This window comes from Hyla sarda, chromosome 1, assembly GCF_029499605.1.
Source record: "Hyla sarda isolate aHylSar1 chromosome 1, aHylSar1.hap1, whole genome shotgun sequence".
Taxonomy (NCBI): Eukaryota; Metazoa; Chordata; class Amphibia; order Anura; family Hylidae; genus Hyla; species Hyla sarda.
The window spans coordinates 18,827,765-18,844,527 of NC_079189.1; the positions used below are offsets into that span (position 1 = coordinate 18,827,765).

General features: G+C 45.2%; 1 protein-coding gene across 2 annotated transcripts in view; it reads left to right on the forward strand.

Annotated features, from left to right (window-relative positions):
* Positions 1-275: 275 nt before the first annotated feature.
* The window catches only part of LOC130318576 (shootin-1-like), a 56,436-nt gene continuing 39,948 nt past the window's right edge, over positions 276-16,763 (forward strand). For both annotated transcript variants that reach the window (XM_056552897.1, XM_056552901.1), the window contains exons 1-7: positions 276-1,206; positions 2,529-2,572; positions 6,624-6,663; positions 6,955-7,049; positions 7,692-7,851; positions 9,241-9,338; positions 15,244-15,325. In XM_056552897.1, the coding sequence (XP_056408872.1) occupies positions 291-1,206; positions 2,529-2,572; positions 6,624-6,663; positions 6,955-7,049; positions 7,692-7,851; positions 9,241-9,338; positions 15,244-15,325 (1,435 nt within the window). In that variant the 5' untranslated portion in view covers positions 276-290. The remainder of the gene's footprint in view (positions 1,207-2,528; positions 2,573-6,623; positions 6,664-6,954; positions 7,050-7,691; positions 7,852-9,240; positions 9,339-15,243; positions 15,326-16,763) is intronic.

Here is a 16,763-nt window from a genome sequence, read left to right on the forward strand (position 1 = left end):
AGTGCAGTAAAAAACATAACAAGTAGGATCCATTAACAGCTCCTTTATTTACAACTTCATTCATACATAATATATTACATTAAAGTGCAGTAAATGGGGGCACCAGCGAGGCCTAAGCTACGGAGGTCTTCATGGGGGAAGTCGGAGCTCCACGACCTTGGCTGCAGCTATGTCTACATAGGAGAAGTGACAAAGTCTACACACAGAGGATATGGGAGTGGAGTTTCAATTCCCTAAGAGTATAAAAATAAAACAGAACAGACTTCCTTCTTTTTTGGATTATATCCCACATGGCTGAGGACCTGGTGGGGAAGAACATGGCTGAGAGATTGGTGGGGCAGAACATGGTGGAGGACCTGGTGGAGAAGAAGATGGTGGAGGACCTGGTGGGGAAGAAGATGGTGGAGGACCTGGTGGAGAAGAAGATGGTGGAGGACCTGGTGGAGAAGAAGATGGTGGAGGACCTGGTGCGGAAGAAGATGGTGGAGGACCTGGTAAGACAGAACATGGTGGAGGACCTGGTGGAGAAGAAGATGGTGGAGGACCTGGTGGAGAAGAAGATGGTGGAGGACCTGGTGGGGAAGAAGATGGCGAAGGACCTGGTACTACAGAACATGAGGGAGGACCTGGTGGAGAAGAAGATGGTGGAGGACCTGGTGGAGAAGAAGAAGATGGTGGAGGACCTGGTGGAGAAAAATATGGTGGAGGACCTGGTGGAGAAGAAGATGGTGGAGGACCTGGTGAAGAAGAAGATGGTGGAGGACCTGGTGGGGAAGAACATGGCTGAGAGCTTGGTGGGGCAGAACATGGCTGAGGACCGGGTGGAGAAGAAGATGGTGGAGGACCTGGTAGGGAAGAAGATGGTAAAGGACCTGGTGGAGAAGAAGATGGTGGAGGACCTGATGGAGAAGAAGATGGTGGAGGACCTGGTGGAGAAGCAGATGGTAGAGGACCTGGTAGAGAAGAAGATGGTGGAGGACCTGGTAGAGAAGAAGATGGTAGAGGACCTGGTGGAGAAGAAGATGGTGGAGGACCTGATGGAGAAGAAGATGGTGGAGGACCTGGTGGAGCAGAACGTGGCAGAGGACCTGGTGGAGCAGAACATGGTGGAGGACTTGGTGGAGCAGAACATGGGGGAGGACCTGTTGAAGCAGGACAATGACATTCCTATTTTCTGTATAGAAGAAGAGCTAAGCCAACTTACAGGTAATGTTATGGGGTCACTCAGGTTTAGGATGCACCAAAGAGCTGTTGTCCATGGGGAAACCATCAGCTTATAGGTCTGTGCTATGGGGGTATGTGTGTAACAAAGGAGTATATAGTATTTCATGTATAATGTGCGTATTATAGGGTGTCTAAAGTAATAATATATATATATATATATATATATATATATATATATATTGTATGTATATTTAGGGGTGTGTATATATGTATAATATTGTATGTATATTTAGGTGTGTATATATGTATAATATTGCATGCCTACCTGTGTATAGTGGTAGATGTGTATAATATTGTATGCCTACCTGTGTATAGTGGTAATGTGTATAATACTGTGTGTACAGAATAGCAGTGTTTAGTATAGTATGGTCCCATGTTGGGCCATTTGAACACATTGGCGAGCCCAGTGTAAATGTTATCAGAGTGTCCCCCTCCCCGAACAATGGTCAATGAGTTTTCCGAAAACTTTTCCTAGTGTGATCAGTCGGGGTCTGGGGGTTCACACCTCCACCATAAACTAGAAGGAGCTAACGAGAAGTCTGTGCTAAGAGTGTTTTCTTCCAGCTCTGTGACATGTGACCAAGACGATTTCATAATGTAAGTTCATGGGACCGTCTTGGGCCTTGTGCGGGGAGAAAAATAGCACAAAAGTATGAGCAGGGGTTGACCCAGGGCACTTGATATTTGGTCGTTTCCCATGTAAGACTAGCATCAAAACAGAAAACAGCTAGAAAAATAAAAAAAATAGGTTAAAAAGGGTACTTTAAAGGGGTATTCCGGCACAAGACATCTTATCCCCTATCCGAAGGATAGGGGATAAGATGTCTTTGGCCGGAATACCCCTTTAATAGAACATCTTAAAAATACAAATCAAAAACAGAGAAAGTGAAATGCCGTCGCGTTTCTGGCTGAAGAGTAGCCCTTAGTCATGCCCATGATTAAGGGCTATTCTTCAGCCCAAAACGTGCCATAGTTTTCAACTGTGTAAAACTTCTAGTGCAGATTTCCCCCAACCTGTGGCTCACTTGTTGCAAAACCACAACTCCCATTAGCCAAAAGTTGTCAGGGAATAATAGGAGAAGTCATGTTAAAATAGCTGGGGAGCCAGAACCACATGTGACTTCTGAGCCGCAGGTTGGGAGGCCCTGTTCTAGAGAATATATGGGGTTGTTGGTGGGCGGGGGATAAAGGTTAAATGAGGCTACAGGGCAGGGTTGTGACCCATTTACATCGTCCCATGATCCCAGACCAAGTCTATATTACCCAAATGGTAATTGTTGGTTTTCTCTTTGTTCCTCTTCCAGCTCTGCAGTTATCCAGCAGCTCGGAATCGGACTCTCTCAGTGAGGTAATTCCCCCAAATACATCAACGTTACCATTAGAAGGTTGGTGACATCAGTATGGGGGGTGTGGTTATATAGAGAAGGTTGGTGTCATCAGTATGAGGGGGTGGGGTTATATAGAGAAGGTTGGTGTCATCAGTATGAGAGGGTAGGGTTATATAGAGAAGGTTGGTGACATCAGAATGAGGGGGTGGGGTTATATAGAGAAGGTTGGTGACATCAGTATGAGGAGGTGGGGTTATATAGAGAAGGTTGGTGACATCAATATGAGGGGGTGGGGTTATATAGAGAAGGTTGGTGTCATCAGTATGAGGGGGTGGGGTTATATAGAGAAGGTTGGTGACATCAGTATGAGGAGGTGGGGTTATATAGAGAAGGTTGGCGACATCAGTATGAGGAGGTGGGGTTATATAGAGAAGGTAGGTGACATCAGTATGAGGGGGTGGGGTTATATAGAGGAGGATGGTGACATCAATATGAGGGGGTGGGGTTATATAAAGAAGGTTGGTGTCATCAGTATGAGAGGGTGGGGTTATATAGAGAAGGTTGGTGTCATCAGTATGAGGGGGTGGGGTTATATAGAGAAGGTTGGTGACATCAGTATGAGGAGGTGGGGTTATATAGAGAAGGTTGGTGACATCAGTATGAGGAGGTGGGGTTATATAGAGAAGGTAGGTGACATCAGTATGAGGGGGTGAGGTTATATAGAGGAGGATGGTGACATCAATATGAGGGGGTGGGGTTATATAAAGAAGGTTGGTGTCATCAGTATGAGAGGGTGGGGTTATATAGAGAAGGTTGGTGACATCAGAATGAGGGGGTGGGGTTATATAGAGAAGGTTGATGACATCAGGATGAGGGGGTGGAGTTATATAGAGAAGGTTGGTGACATCAGTATGAGGAGGTGGGGTTATATTTAGATGGTTGATGACATCAGGATGAGGGGGTGGGGTTATATTTAGATGGTTGATGACATCAGGATGAGGGGGTGGGGTTATATAGAGAAGGTTGGTGTCATCAGTATGAGGAGGTGGGATTATATAGAGAAGGTTGGTGTCATCAGTATGAGGGGGTGGGGTTATATCGAGAAGGTTGGTGACATCAGTATGAGGAGGTGGGGTTATATAGAGAAGGTTGGCGACATCAGTATGAGGAGGTGGGGTTATATAGAGAAGGTAGGTGACATCAGTATGAGGGGGTGGGGTTATATAGAGGAGGATGGTGACATCAATATGAGGGGGTGGGGTTATATAAAGAAGGTTGGTGTCATAAGTATGAGAGGGTGGGGTTATATAGAGAAGGTTGGTGACATCAGAATGAGGGAGTGGGGTTATATAGAGAAGGTTGGTGACATCAGTATGAGGGGGTGGGGTTATATAGAGAAGGTTGGTGACATCAGGATGAGGGAGTGGGGTTATATAGAGAAGGTGGGTGACATCAGTATGAGGGGGTGGGGTTATATAGAGAAGGTTGGTGACATCAGTATGAGGAGGTGGGGTTATATAGAGAAGGTTGGTGACATCAGTATGAGGAGGTGGGGTTATATAGAGAAGGTTGGCGACATCAGTATGAGGGGGTGTGGTTATATAGAGATGGTTGGTGTCATCAGTATGAGGGGGTGGGGTTATATAGAGAAGGATGGTGACATCAGTATGAGAGGGTGGGGTTATGTAGAGAAGGTTGGTGACATCAATATGAGGGGGTGGGGTTATATAGAGAAGGTTGGTGACATCAGTATGAGGGGGTGGGATTATATAGAGAAGGTTGGTGACATCAGTGTGAGGGGGTGGGGTTATATAGAGAAGGTTGGTGACATCAGTATGAGGGGGTGGGATTATATAGAGAAGGTTGGTGACATCAGTATGAGGGGGTGGGGTTATATAGAGAAGGTTGGTGACATCAGTATGAGGGGGTGGGGTTATATAGAGAAGGTTGGTGACATCAGTATGAGGAGGTGGGGTTATATAGAGAAGGTTGGTGACATCAGTATGAGGGGGTGGGGTTATATAAAGAAGGTTGGTGTCATCAGTATGAGAGGGTGGGGTTATACAGAGAAGGTTGGTGACATCAGAATGAGGGGTTGGGGTTATATAGAGAAGGTTGGTGACATCAGGATGAGGGAGTGGGGTTATATAGAGAAGGTGGGTGACATCAGTATGAGGGGGTGGGGTTATATAGAGAAGGTTGGTGACATCAGTATGATGGGGTGGGGTTATACAGAGAAGGTTGGTGACATCAGTATGAGGGGGTGGGATTATATGGAGAAGGTTGGTGACATCAGTATGAGGGGGTGGGGTTATATAGAGAAGGTTGGTGACATCAGTGTGTTGGGGTGGGGTTATATAGAGAAGGTTGGTGACATCAGTATGAGGGGGTGGGGTTATATAGAGAAGGTTGGTGACATCAGTATGAGGGGGTGGGGTTATATAGAGAAGGTTGGTGACCACAACATGAGGAGGTGGGGGTTGTTAAGAGAAGGTTGGTGACACCAGTATGAGGGGGTGGGGTAATATAGAGAAGGTTGGTGTCATCAGTATGAGGGGTGGGGTTATATAGAGAAGGTTGGTGACATCAGTATGAGGGGGTGGGGTTATACAGAGGAGGTTGGTGACATCAGGATGAGGAGGTGGGGTTATATAGAGAAGGTTGGTGACATCAGTATGAGGGGGTGGGGTTATATAGAGAAGGTTGGTGACATCAGTATGAGGAGGTGGGGTTATATAGAGAAGGTTGGTGACATCAGTATGAGGAGGTGGGTTTATATTTAGATGGTTGATGACATCAGGATGAGGGGGTGGAGTTATATAGAGAAGGTTGGTGACATCAGTATGAGGAGGTGGGGTTATATTTAGATGGTTGATGACATCAGTATGAGGGGGTGGGGTTATATAGAGAAGGTTGGTGACCTCAGAATGAGGGGGTGGGGTTATATAGAGAAGGTTGATGACATCAGTATGAGGGGGTGGGGTTATATAGAGAAGGTTGGTGACATCAGTATGAGGGGGTGGGGTTATATAGAGAAGGTTGGTGACATCAGTATGAGGAGGTGGGGTTATATAGAGAAGGTTGGTGACATCAGTATGAGGAGGTGGGTTTATATTTAGATGGTTGATGACATCAGGATGAGGGGGTGGAGTTATATAGAGAAGGTTGGTGACATCAGTATGAGGAGGTGGGGTTATATTTAGATGGTTGATGACATCAGTATGAGGGGGTGGGGTTATATAGAGAAGGTTGGTGACCTCAGAATGAGGGGGTGGGGTTATATAGAGAAGGTTGATGACATCAGTATGAGGGGGTGGGGTTATATAGAGAAGGTTGGTGACATCAGGATGAGGGGGTGGGGTTATATAGAGAAGGTTGGTGACATCAGTATGAGGGGGTGGGGTTATATAGAGAAGGTTGGTGACATCAGTATGAGGGGGTGGGGTTATATAGAGAAGGTTGGTGACATCAGTATGAGGGGGTGGGGTTATATAGAGAAGGTTGGTGACATCAGGATGAGGGGGTGGGGTTATATTTAGATGGTTGATGACATCAGTATGAGGGGGTGGGGTTATATAGAGAAGGTTGGTGACATCAGTATGAGGGGGTGGGGTTATATAGAGAAGGTTGGTGACATCAGGATGAGGAGGTGGGGTTATATAGAGAAGGTTGGTGACATCAGGATGAGGGGGTGGGGTTATATAGAGAAGGTTGGTGACATCAGTATGAGGGGGTGGGGTTATATAGAGAAGGTTGGTGACATCAGTATGAGGGGGTGGGGTTATATAGAGAAGGTTGGTGACATCAGGATGAGGGGGTGGGGTTATATTTAGATGGTTGATGACATCAGTATGAGGGGGTGGGGTTATATAGAGAAGGTTGGTGACATCAGTATGAGGGGGTGGGGTTATATAGAGAAGGTTGGTGACATCAGTATGAGGGGGTGGGGTTATATTTAGATGGTTGATGACATCAGTATGAGGGGGTGGGGTTATATAGAGAAGGTTGGTGACATCAGTATGAGGGGGTGGGGTTATATAGAGTTTTATTCTGTATCTTCTTCTTTTGCAGGGTGAAGACAGTCAGAGGCAGCTCCAGCAGTTTGTTGACCGTAGGTTTAGACCAATAAACCTCAGTACTGTCACCTGGATGTCGGTCGGGTCCAGAAGTTATTTTTCACTAACAATCCGTTAAGATATCTGACATATACGTGCGGCGCTACATCATGGTCTACTCATAGTCCAGATTATCACTTATTATTATTTAATACAAATTTATATACTGTATTATTTTTTTTAATTACTATCATAATATTTATTGTATTGACTCTATATATATTTTTTTATTATTTTTTAGACTGTTAGTATAGTTTTTTTTTATATTTTCACCTATTTTTCTACAGTATCAGAGAAGTTTCTGGATGAACTCACAATACTCGAAGCCAAGTATGAGGCTGAGCAAACATGCGAGGAGCGGGCGGAGGAACACTCAACTCAGGTCAATAACACCAACAACCAATATACTCGATTTTAGTCTAAACTAAACAAATCTTTTGGGTTTCTGAAATTTTGGAAAATTTTTCTATCCTAAATGCAGAGAATTTAGTTGAATAATTTTCTTAATAGTCTTTTGTTCTACAATTCTTGTTGTTATATTTTTACTTAAAGGGATAGTCCCGCCAAAGACATCCTTTCCCCTATCCAAAGGATTGGGGATAAGATGTCTGATTGCGAGGGTCCCGCCCCTGGGACACCCTGCGATCTCCATGTAGCACCTGCATTCTATGCCGGGCTGTTGCTCCAGTCTCGGAAACCTCTTTGTTTCTGGGACTGGAGATGTGACGTGACACCACGCCCCCTCCATTCAGGTCTATGGGAGGGGGCGTGACGCCCCCTCCCATAGACATGAATGGAGGGGGCGTGGCGTTACATCACGAGGGGACGTGGCGTGATGTCACGTCTCCAGTCCCGGAAACACAGAGGTTTCCAAGACTGGAGCAACAGCCCAGTGGTGGGCCCAACGCAAACAGACATCTTATACCCTATCCTTTGGATAGGGGATAAGATGTCTTTGGTCAGAATACCCCTTTAATGCTTGAAATCACACGAAAACCTCCTAAAAATAGACCTCAAATTTTAGGTCCAGGGGGAGAACAAGAACCTGAACTCAATTGATACCGAAGTTAGTACCACCATGTTAAGCAAGCAGCCAGAATATGTCCAGCCCATGGTTAGAGGCAACCAGAGTAAGACGGAGGTTGGCACGGATGCTTCTCGTGAGGACCAACGACTCATTGAAGGTAAAGACTGGGGCCCCTGAGAAAGAATTAGTGATGTCCTAATGCAGGCCAAATAACAAGACACAGGGGAACATCTGGTTGAGGGTCAAACACGCTCTACAGAGCAGAAATGGTATGTTATGGGTATTGATACTAGGGTGGTGGACAGACAAGCTGGGGGCTTCTTCAGGCTCAATGGGGGAGAGTAGTTATTAATCACCATAAGAAGCATCTGGATGATGGAGGGGAGCAAAATAAGCTGAGAAGATGGAGGGACTGGGCAGGGCCGGCTCCGCCTATAGGAAAAATAGGCAGCCGCCTAGAGCGCCCTCTTGATGGGGGGCGCCGCTCTGCCTGTCGCAAGAAAGTTAGACAACCAGCATCCGAACCACTCGCTCAACCATCAGCATGATGAGGAGGTTTGGTTTGTTACAGTGGATTACCCCAGTAGTAAGGTGGGGCGTGTCAAAGGGCGGGCCAATGGACGGAGTCAAGGGGCGGCAAAATTTGCTTTTGCCTAGGGTGACAAAAATCCTTTCACCAGCGCTGGGACTGGGATTTGGGAAGTGGAGAGTGATTACGGGAGGAGGTCCCACCTTGATCTTGGCAGAAGTCTGAAAATTCTGATAATCACATGATCAGACAGAATATGTTTAACCAAAAGAAACATAGTCCGGAACAGGTCAAGGTCAGGATCGGGAACTACGTCTACAGGTACCAGGCACACAATGAAGAAGGACGAGGCCGGAACATGGTCAGGTAGGAACTAGATTGAGATGAGAACCAGGATCCAAATCAAAAAGTGCAACACAAAGGTAGGAGAAGGCCAAATTCTAACCACCGTGAGGCGCCAACAACCACCGAGAGGTGCTAACAACCACCAAGAGGCGCCAACAACCACCAAGAGGCGCCAACAACCACCGAGAGGTGCCAACAACCACCGAGAGGCGCCAACAACCACCGAGAGGCGCCAACAACCACCGAGAGGCGCCAACGACCACCGAGAGGTGCTAACAACCACCAAGAGGCGCCAACAACCACCGAGAGGCGCCAACAACCACCAAGAGGCGCCAACAACCACCGAGAGGCGCCAACAACCACCGAGAGGCGCCAACAACCACCGAGAGGCGCCAACAACCACCGAGAGGCGGCGCCAACAACCACCGAGAGGCGCCAACAATCTCTTTAAATAGGCGGCCAACTTAGATGTCACCGGGAGATGCGGGGGCCTGAAGAAACCCAAAAACTTAGCAACTTGACATTACCAATGGACCAAGCCCCGACCACAAGAAGAGCCAAAACACTGGAGTGGGGAGCATTAATATACAGCTTATATGTCATGGTGAGGTCTATGGTGAGAAGACCCCTTTATGTGTCTGGTACATGTCTTTTTTTTTTCTGTCTTTTAAGAGACGAAGAAGAACGTCCAGAATTTGTCAGAAGAAAAGGAACAAATCTCATCTGAACTGAAAGAGCTAAAAATGCTGACAAAAAAGCTAAACAAGGAGGTAAGGAAATGGCGACCACATACATATCAACCCCATTTTGACCTTAAAGGGGTATTCCGATGCTCCAGCTATCTGATTAATATATTCAGAGCGCTCGGAGTCGGCGGCCGTGATCATGATGTCACAACCACGCCCCTTGTGATGTCACGACATGCCCCCTCCATTCGTGTCTATGGGAGGGGGCGTGTCGGCCGACACGCCCCCTCCCATAGACATGAATGGAGGGGATGTGGCGTGATGTCACGAGGGGGTGTGTGGCAGTAACATCACAGCCATTGCCACAGGAACCTGGCATTTGTTTAGAACCGGGGGGGCAGCGATCAGACATCTTATCCCTTATCCTTGGGATGAGATGTCTAGCAGCAGAGTACCCCTTTAAGGACATCGCCAAATTTAGCTAATCTGACCTGTGTTGCTTTATGCATTAAAGGGGTACTCCCCTGGAAAACATTTTTTTTTCTAAATCAACTGGTGCCAGAAAGTTAAACAGATTTGTAAATTATTTCTATTAAAAAAAATCTTAATCCTTCCAGTACTTATCAGCTGTTCTATGCTCCACAGGAAGTTCTTTTCTTTTTGAATTTCTTTTCTGTCTGACCACAGTGCTCTCTGCTGACACCTCTGTCCATTTTAGGAACTGTCCAGAGTAGGAGCAAATCCCCATAGAAAAGCTATTCTGCTCCGGACAGTTCCTAAAACGGACAGAGGTGTCAGCAGAGAGCAATGTGGTCAGACAGAAAGAAAATTCAAAAAGAAAAGAACTTCCTGTGGAGCATACAGCAGCTGATAAGTACAGGAAGAATTAAGATTTTTTAATAGAAGTAATTTACAAATCTGATTAACTTTCTGGCACCAGTTGATTAAAAATAATGTTTTCCAGGGGAGTACCCCTTTAATAACTCTGGGATGCTTTTAATTATTCTGATTCAGAGATTGGTTTTTCGTGACATATACTACTTTAAGATAGTGGTACATTTTGAACAATTTGCATCATTTCCTTGTGAAAAATTCAAAAATGGAAAAATTAGCATTTTTCAAAATTGTAAATTTTAAGGAAAATGGACATGCCAAATAAATGACAAATTGTTTAACATATGCAATATGTCTACTATATGTTGGCATCATAAAGTTGACATATTTTTGCTTTTTGAAGACATAAGAGGGCTATTTTTTTTTAGAGGGCAATTTTCCAAATTTTCACAAAAATTTCAAAATCTGAATTTTTCAGGGACCAGTTTAGTTTGAAGCGTATTTGAGGGCACTTTTTGTTAGAAATTCCCCATAAATGACCCCATTATAAAAACTACACCCCTCAAAGTATTCAAAAATGACATTCAGAAAGTTTGTTAACCCTTTAGGTGTTTCACAGGAATAGCAGCAAATTGGAGGAGAAATGTTAAAACCTCAAATTTTTACACTAGCATGTCACTGTTGCCCCAAATTTTTTATTTTTACTAGGGGTTAACATAGAAAAAGCACCATAAAATCCTAATTCTGGAAATACCCCATATGTGGACATAAAATGTTGTGCGGGCGAACTACAGGGCTCAGGAGGGAAGGAGCAATTTTGGGATTTGGCTAGAATTGAAGTCAGGGGCCATGTCTCTTTTACAAAGCCCCCATGGTGCCAAAACAGCGGAAACCCCCCACTTGTGACATTTTGGAAACTACATCCCTCAAGGAATGTAACAAGGGGTACAGTGAGTATTTACACCCCACTGGCGTTTGACAGATTTTTGGAACAGTGGGCTGTGCATATGAAAAATAAAATTTTATTATTTTCCCAGACCACTTTCCCAAAAATCTTTCAGACACCTGTAGGGTGTAAATGCTCACTGCACCCTCTGTTACATTCCTTAAGGGGTGTAGTTTCCAAAATGGGGTCACATGTGTTTTTTTTTTTTGCGTTCATATCAGAACCGCTGTAAAATCAGCCAACCCTGTGCAAATCACCAATTTAGTCCTCAAATATACATGATGCGCTCTCACTCCTGAGCCTTGTTGTGCGCCTACAGATCCATTTGTGTACACAGATGGGGTATTTCCGTACTCGGGAGAAATTGTGTTTCCTTAATTTTTTTACACTCACATGCTGTTATAGCCCCATACTTTACATTTTTACAAGAGGTAAAAGAAGGAAAAGACTCCCAAAATTTAAGGGAATATCCCATATGTGGACCTAAAGTGCTCTGCGGGCGCACAACAAGGCTCAGGAGTGAGAGCACCATGTACATTTGAGACCTAAATTGGTGATTTGCTCCAGGGTGGCTGATAGTTACAGCTGTTCTGACATAAACACAAAAAATGAAAAACTTCCCACATGTGACCCCATTTTGGAAAATACTCCCCTGAAGAAAAGTAATAAGGGGAATAGTGAGCATTTATACCCCACAGGTGTCAGACAGATGTCAATGGCTGTTCGGCCTTGCTGGGAGTTGTTGTTTTGCAACAGCTGGAGGCTCCGTTTAGGAAACAGTGCCCTACGAGTAGTTTTTAACTCCTTAAGGAGGACGTACCGGTACGTACTGAGCCCAGCTCCCGGTGACCCCGCATCACACCGGGTCGGTCCCGGCTGCTAATCATAGCCAGGACCCTGGGCTAACAGCGCGCGGCACCGATCATTGTGCCCCGCGCTGTTAACCCTTCAGACACAGCGATCAAAGTTGACCGCCGCATCTGAAAGTGAAACTAAAAGCTTCCCGGCAGCTCAGTCGGGCTGATCGGGACATCGCGATAAAATCGCAATGTTCCGATCAGCTGGGACGCAGGCGGAGGTCTCCTTGCCTGTCTCCGCAGCATCCGATCAGGGTTTGATTGCTCCAAGCCTGAGCTACAGGCTTGAGCAATCGAGCCCCTATCTCACTGATCCATGCAAAGCTATGGCTTTACAGGGATCAGCATAAGAGATCAGTGTGTGTGTAAGTGTAGTGTGGTGCTTTTACAGTACGTACACACGCGTTTCCCGCCACAAGTTTGAGCCACAGCGGATTTTCCGCAGCTCAAATGTGGAGTGGGAAACTTACTGTAAACTCTCCATGTGATCTAGCTGTGGCATAACTACAACTCCCAGTATGCCCTGACAGCCAAAGGGCAGGCCGGGAGTTGTAGTTATGTACATAACTACAACTCCAAGCATGCCCTTTGGCTGTCGGTGCATGCTTGGAGTTGTAGTTAGAGGGAAAAAAAGTGCCACTAGCTGTTGCATAACTACAACTCCCAGCATGCTGTGCATGCTGGGAGTTGTAGTTATACAACAGCTGAAACCACTTTTTGATAGAAAAAAAAGTGTGCCTCTAGCTGTTGCATAACTAAACCTCCCAGCATGCACGAATAGCCGAAGGGCATGCTGGGAGTTGTAGTTATGCAACAGCTAGAGGCACATAATTAGAATTCTCAGCAAGCCCTTTGGCTGTCGGTGCATGCTTGGAGTTGTAGTTAGAGGAAAAAAAGTGCCACTAGCTGTTGCATAACTACAACTCCCAGCATGCTGTGCATGCTGGGAGTTGTAGTTATACAACAGCTGAAACCACTTTTTGATAGAAAAAAAGTGTGCCTCTAGCTGTTGCATAACTAAACCTCCCAGCATGCACGAATAGCCAAAGGACATGCTGGGAGTTGTAGTTATGCAACAGCTAGAGGCACATAATTAGAATTCTCAGCAAGCCCTTTGGCTATCCGTGCATCTACTACTCCAAGTATGCCCTTTTGCTGTGAATGCTGGGAGTTGCACTTAAGCAAAAGCATGAGGCACACAGCCTTCACCTCCTGCTGGCTGGTCTAATCCTCCTGCCGCCACCGTCATCCCCATTTTCCGTGCACCTGCTCTCGCCCTCTTGACTAGGGGCGGAGCGGGTGCACCTCCCAGCAGTGCCACCTCACTCCTGCTGGCCAAGGGTGATAGGTGCTGTCTCGGACAGCACCAATCATCCTTATTTTCCAGGTCACCGGAGACCTGATTGGCCCGAAAAAGCCGTGATTCACCAGCCATAATTGTCTGGCCAATCATGGGTCTCGAGACCTCCCTGTGAGATGTGCCAGGATGCCTGATAGATATCACCAGTCATCCCATTCTGATCACCACCCGGCATACGGCGGGGAACGGTAGACCAGAGGGCATACAGGTACGTCCTTTGTCCTTAAGTGGTTAAAGATGACCCGTGGCCAACCCAAGAAATTGAGATTTTATTGTGATCATAGATTAGGGTGCCCAGATCACACACCTTTTTTATAGTTTCGCGATACGTCCTCCAGTTCCTGAGAGATGAGGGTTTATAATTTGTCTGACAATTCAGGGAATCAGTCAAATGGGCGTGAACTTAATTATAATAATGGGAGTGACTTTCAGATAAGGGGTGGGATTATACTGTCAGGTGGTGTGAATGTGATGCATTTAGGGGCGCGTATGCCTAATACACACCTCCTGACTATATAATTCCACCCATTACCTGTCACTCCCATTATTAAAATTAAGTTTACGCCTATCTGACCGATTCCCTGAATTGTCAGGAAAAAATATATAAACCCACATATCACAAAAATGGAAGCGCATATAAAGAAACTGTAAAAAGGTGTGTGATCAGGGAGCCCTAAGCTATTTAATGATAATGTTATCTCATTTTTGGGTGCTTGGCTACAGGTCCTCTTTAAAGGGGTACTCTGCTGCTCAGAGTTTGGAACAAACTGTTCCGAATGCTGTAGCTCGTGACGTCATAGATGCCATGCCACGCCCCCTCAATGCAAGTCTATGGGAGGGTGTGACTCCCACAGACTTGCATTGAGGGGGCGGGGTGTGATGTCATGAGGGGGCGGGGCTATGATGTCATGAGTTCCCGGCGCCGGCTCCAGCGTTCGGAACAGTTTGTTCCAAACGCTGAGCAGCGGAGTACCCCTTTAAAGAAAATCTGTACTTGTTGCTAAAAGCTGTAGACACCTATGGATAGCTGTTAGGGTATAATAGCAAACTGTACCTTTCCTGGAGCTGATAATGGCTGCCAAACAAATAAAACTACCTTTTAAATTTTTAGCCAAGTGTCATGGAGGCGGAGCCAAGCACTGTAGCTCAAGTGCCACAGCCTGGCATGCCTCCTCGCTCACCTCACCTTTCAGTCGATCCTTGCTTTACATACAGGGCTCTGTACATTAATCAAGGTGGGGGTGGGAGGTGAGGGCAAGTAAGGATGCATGCCAAGCTGTGGCACTTGAGCAGCTTGGCCCTGCCTCCTTGACACTTAGCTAAGAAATCAAAAGGTGATTCTATGAGTTTAGTAGTCACCATCAGCTCCAGAAAAGGTACAGTTTCCTTTTATACCCTAACAACCATCCAGCTGTTGTTTAGTTTTATATGTCTCAAGAACCACTGATCACATTGTCAATACATTATTGCTATATTATATCAGTGATGTCAGTAACAGGGGGGGGGGGGGCGGAGCGGTGACAACTTCTAATTGGTGTTAAAGGGGTATTCCAGGAAAAAACTTTTTTTTTTTTATATATCAACTAGATCCAGAAAGTTAAACAGATTTGTAAATTAATTAAATTAATCCCTCCAATAATTATCAGCTGCTGAAGTTGAGTTGTTCTTTTCTGTCTGGCAACAGTGCTCTCTGCTGACATCTCTGCTTGTCTCGGAAACTGCACAGAGTAGAAGAGGTTTGCTATGGGGACAGTTCCCGAGACAGGTGTCATCAGAGAGCACTTAGACAGAAAAGAACAACTCAACTTCAGCAGGTCATAAATACTGAAAGGATTAAGATTTTTTTTAATAGAAGACAGTTGATATATACAAATAAGTTTTTTCCTGGATAACCCCTATAAAAGAGGCTGGTTTAACTGAACTTTTTTTTTTTTTTTTTTTTATTCTTTTGTTTACCTTTACATTGTCTTTCCTTTTCTTTTTTTCTTACAGCTCAAAGAGGAGAGGCTGGAAAAAGAAGCCATATGCGCAAAACTTGGAAAAAGTCAAAATAAGTTTTTAAAGCTGAACAGACGTAAGCATTGCGGAAGCCACCAAAAGTCATTTCCATAGTCTCCTGTAGAGATGAGCGAATTTACAGTAAATTCGATTCGTCACAAACTTCTCGACTCGGCAGTTGATGACTTTTCCTGCATAAATTAGTTCAGCTTTCCGGTGCTCCGGTGGGCTGGAAAAGGTAGATACAGTCCTAGGAGACTCTTTCCTAGGACTGTATCCACCTTTTCCAGCCCACCGGAGCACCTGAAAGATGAACTAATTCATGCAGGATAAGTCATCAACTGCCGAGCCGAGAAGTTCGTGACGAATCGAATTTACTTTAAATTCCCTCATCTCTAGTCTCCTGCCATCCAGGTTTACGTTGAGACAAATCTGAACAATTTTGTTCGGATCTGCTCTAAATCTTTTTTTTTTTCTGTTGGACATAATTCACCATAGATAGCATTTGGCCGACTAACGTTTTGGCCGACCACCATAGGCACGCATGTTTGGTAGAGGGTGTATGTTGACTTAGTGGAGAGAGGAGAATTAGTCTCTGCTGAACTTCTCTGAATGCAGCTCATCTCCTGTGGGACAAAGCGATCGGGCATGCTGAAATCCAACATGCCCGATCCTTCTTCCCATCGGCATCTGACATCGGTACCCTCATACACATCAGATGTTCAGCTTGTCCCAGTGAAACAGATCAAACTCCCCTTTGAAGATCTTTATGCTCAGACCAGGAGAAGCCGATCATCCTCACTGCATGTTTGTTGTTAGGTTCATCCATAGTTTTGTAACATCCCATGGCAGCAGTTGGACAATGTGGTCACCTGACATTAAAGGGGTACTCCGGTGGAAAACTTTTTTTTTTAATCAACTGGTGCCAGAAAGTTAAACAGATTTGTAAATTACTTCTATTAAAAAATCTTAACCCTTCCAGTTCTTATTAGCTGCTGAATAGTACAGAGGAAATTATTTTCTTTTTGGAACACAGAGCTCTCTGCTGACATCTCTGTCCAATTTTAGGAACTGTCCAGAGCAGCATATGTTTGCTATGGGGATTTTCTCCTACTCTGGACAGTTCTTAAAATGGACAGAGATGTCAGCAGAGAGCACTGTGTTCCAAAAAGAAAAGAATTTCCTCTGTACTATTCAGCAGCTAATAAGTACTGGAAGGATTAAGATTTTTTAATAGAAGTTATTTACCAATCTGTTTAACTTTCTGGCGCCAGTTGATTTAAAAAAAAAAAAAAAAAAGTTTTTCCACCGGAGTACCCCTTTAAAGGGGTACTCCGGTGCTCCAGCTTTCTGAACATTTTGTTCAGAACGATTGGTTGGTAGCTGGTGGCCATGATTGTGACATCACAGCCACACCCCCTCCCATAGACATGGATAGGGTATAAGATATCTAGCAGCGGAGTACCCTTTTAAGCCAGGATGGACAAAGCGGCCTAGTAAGCACACTGGACCAA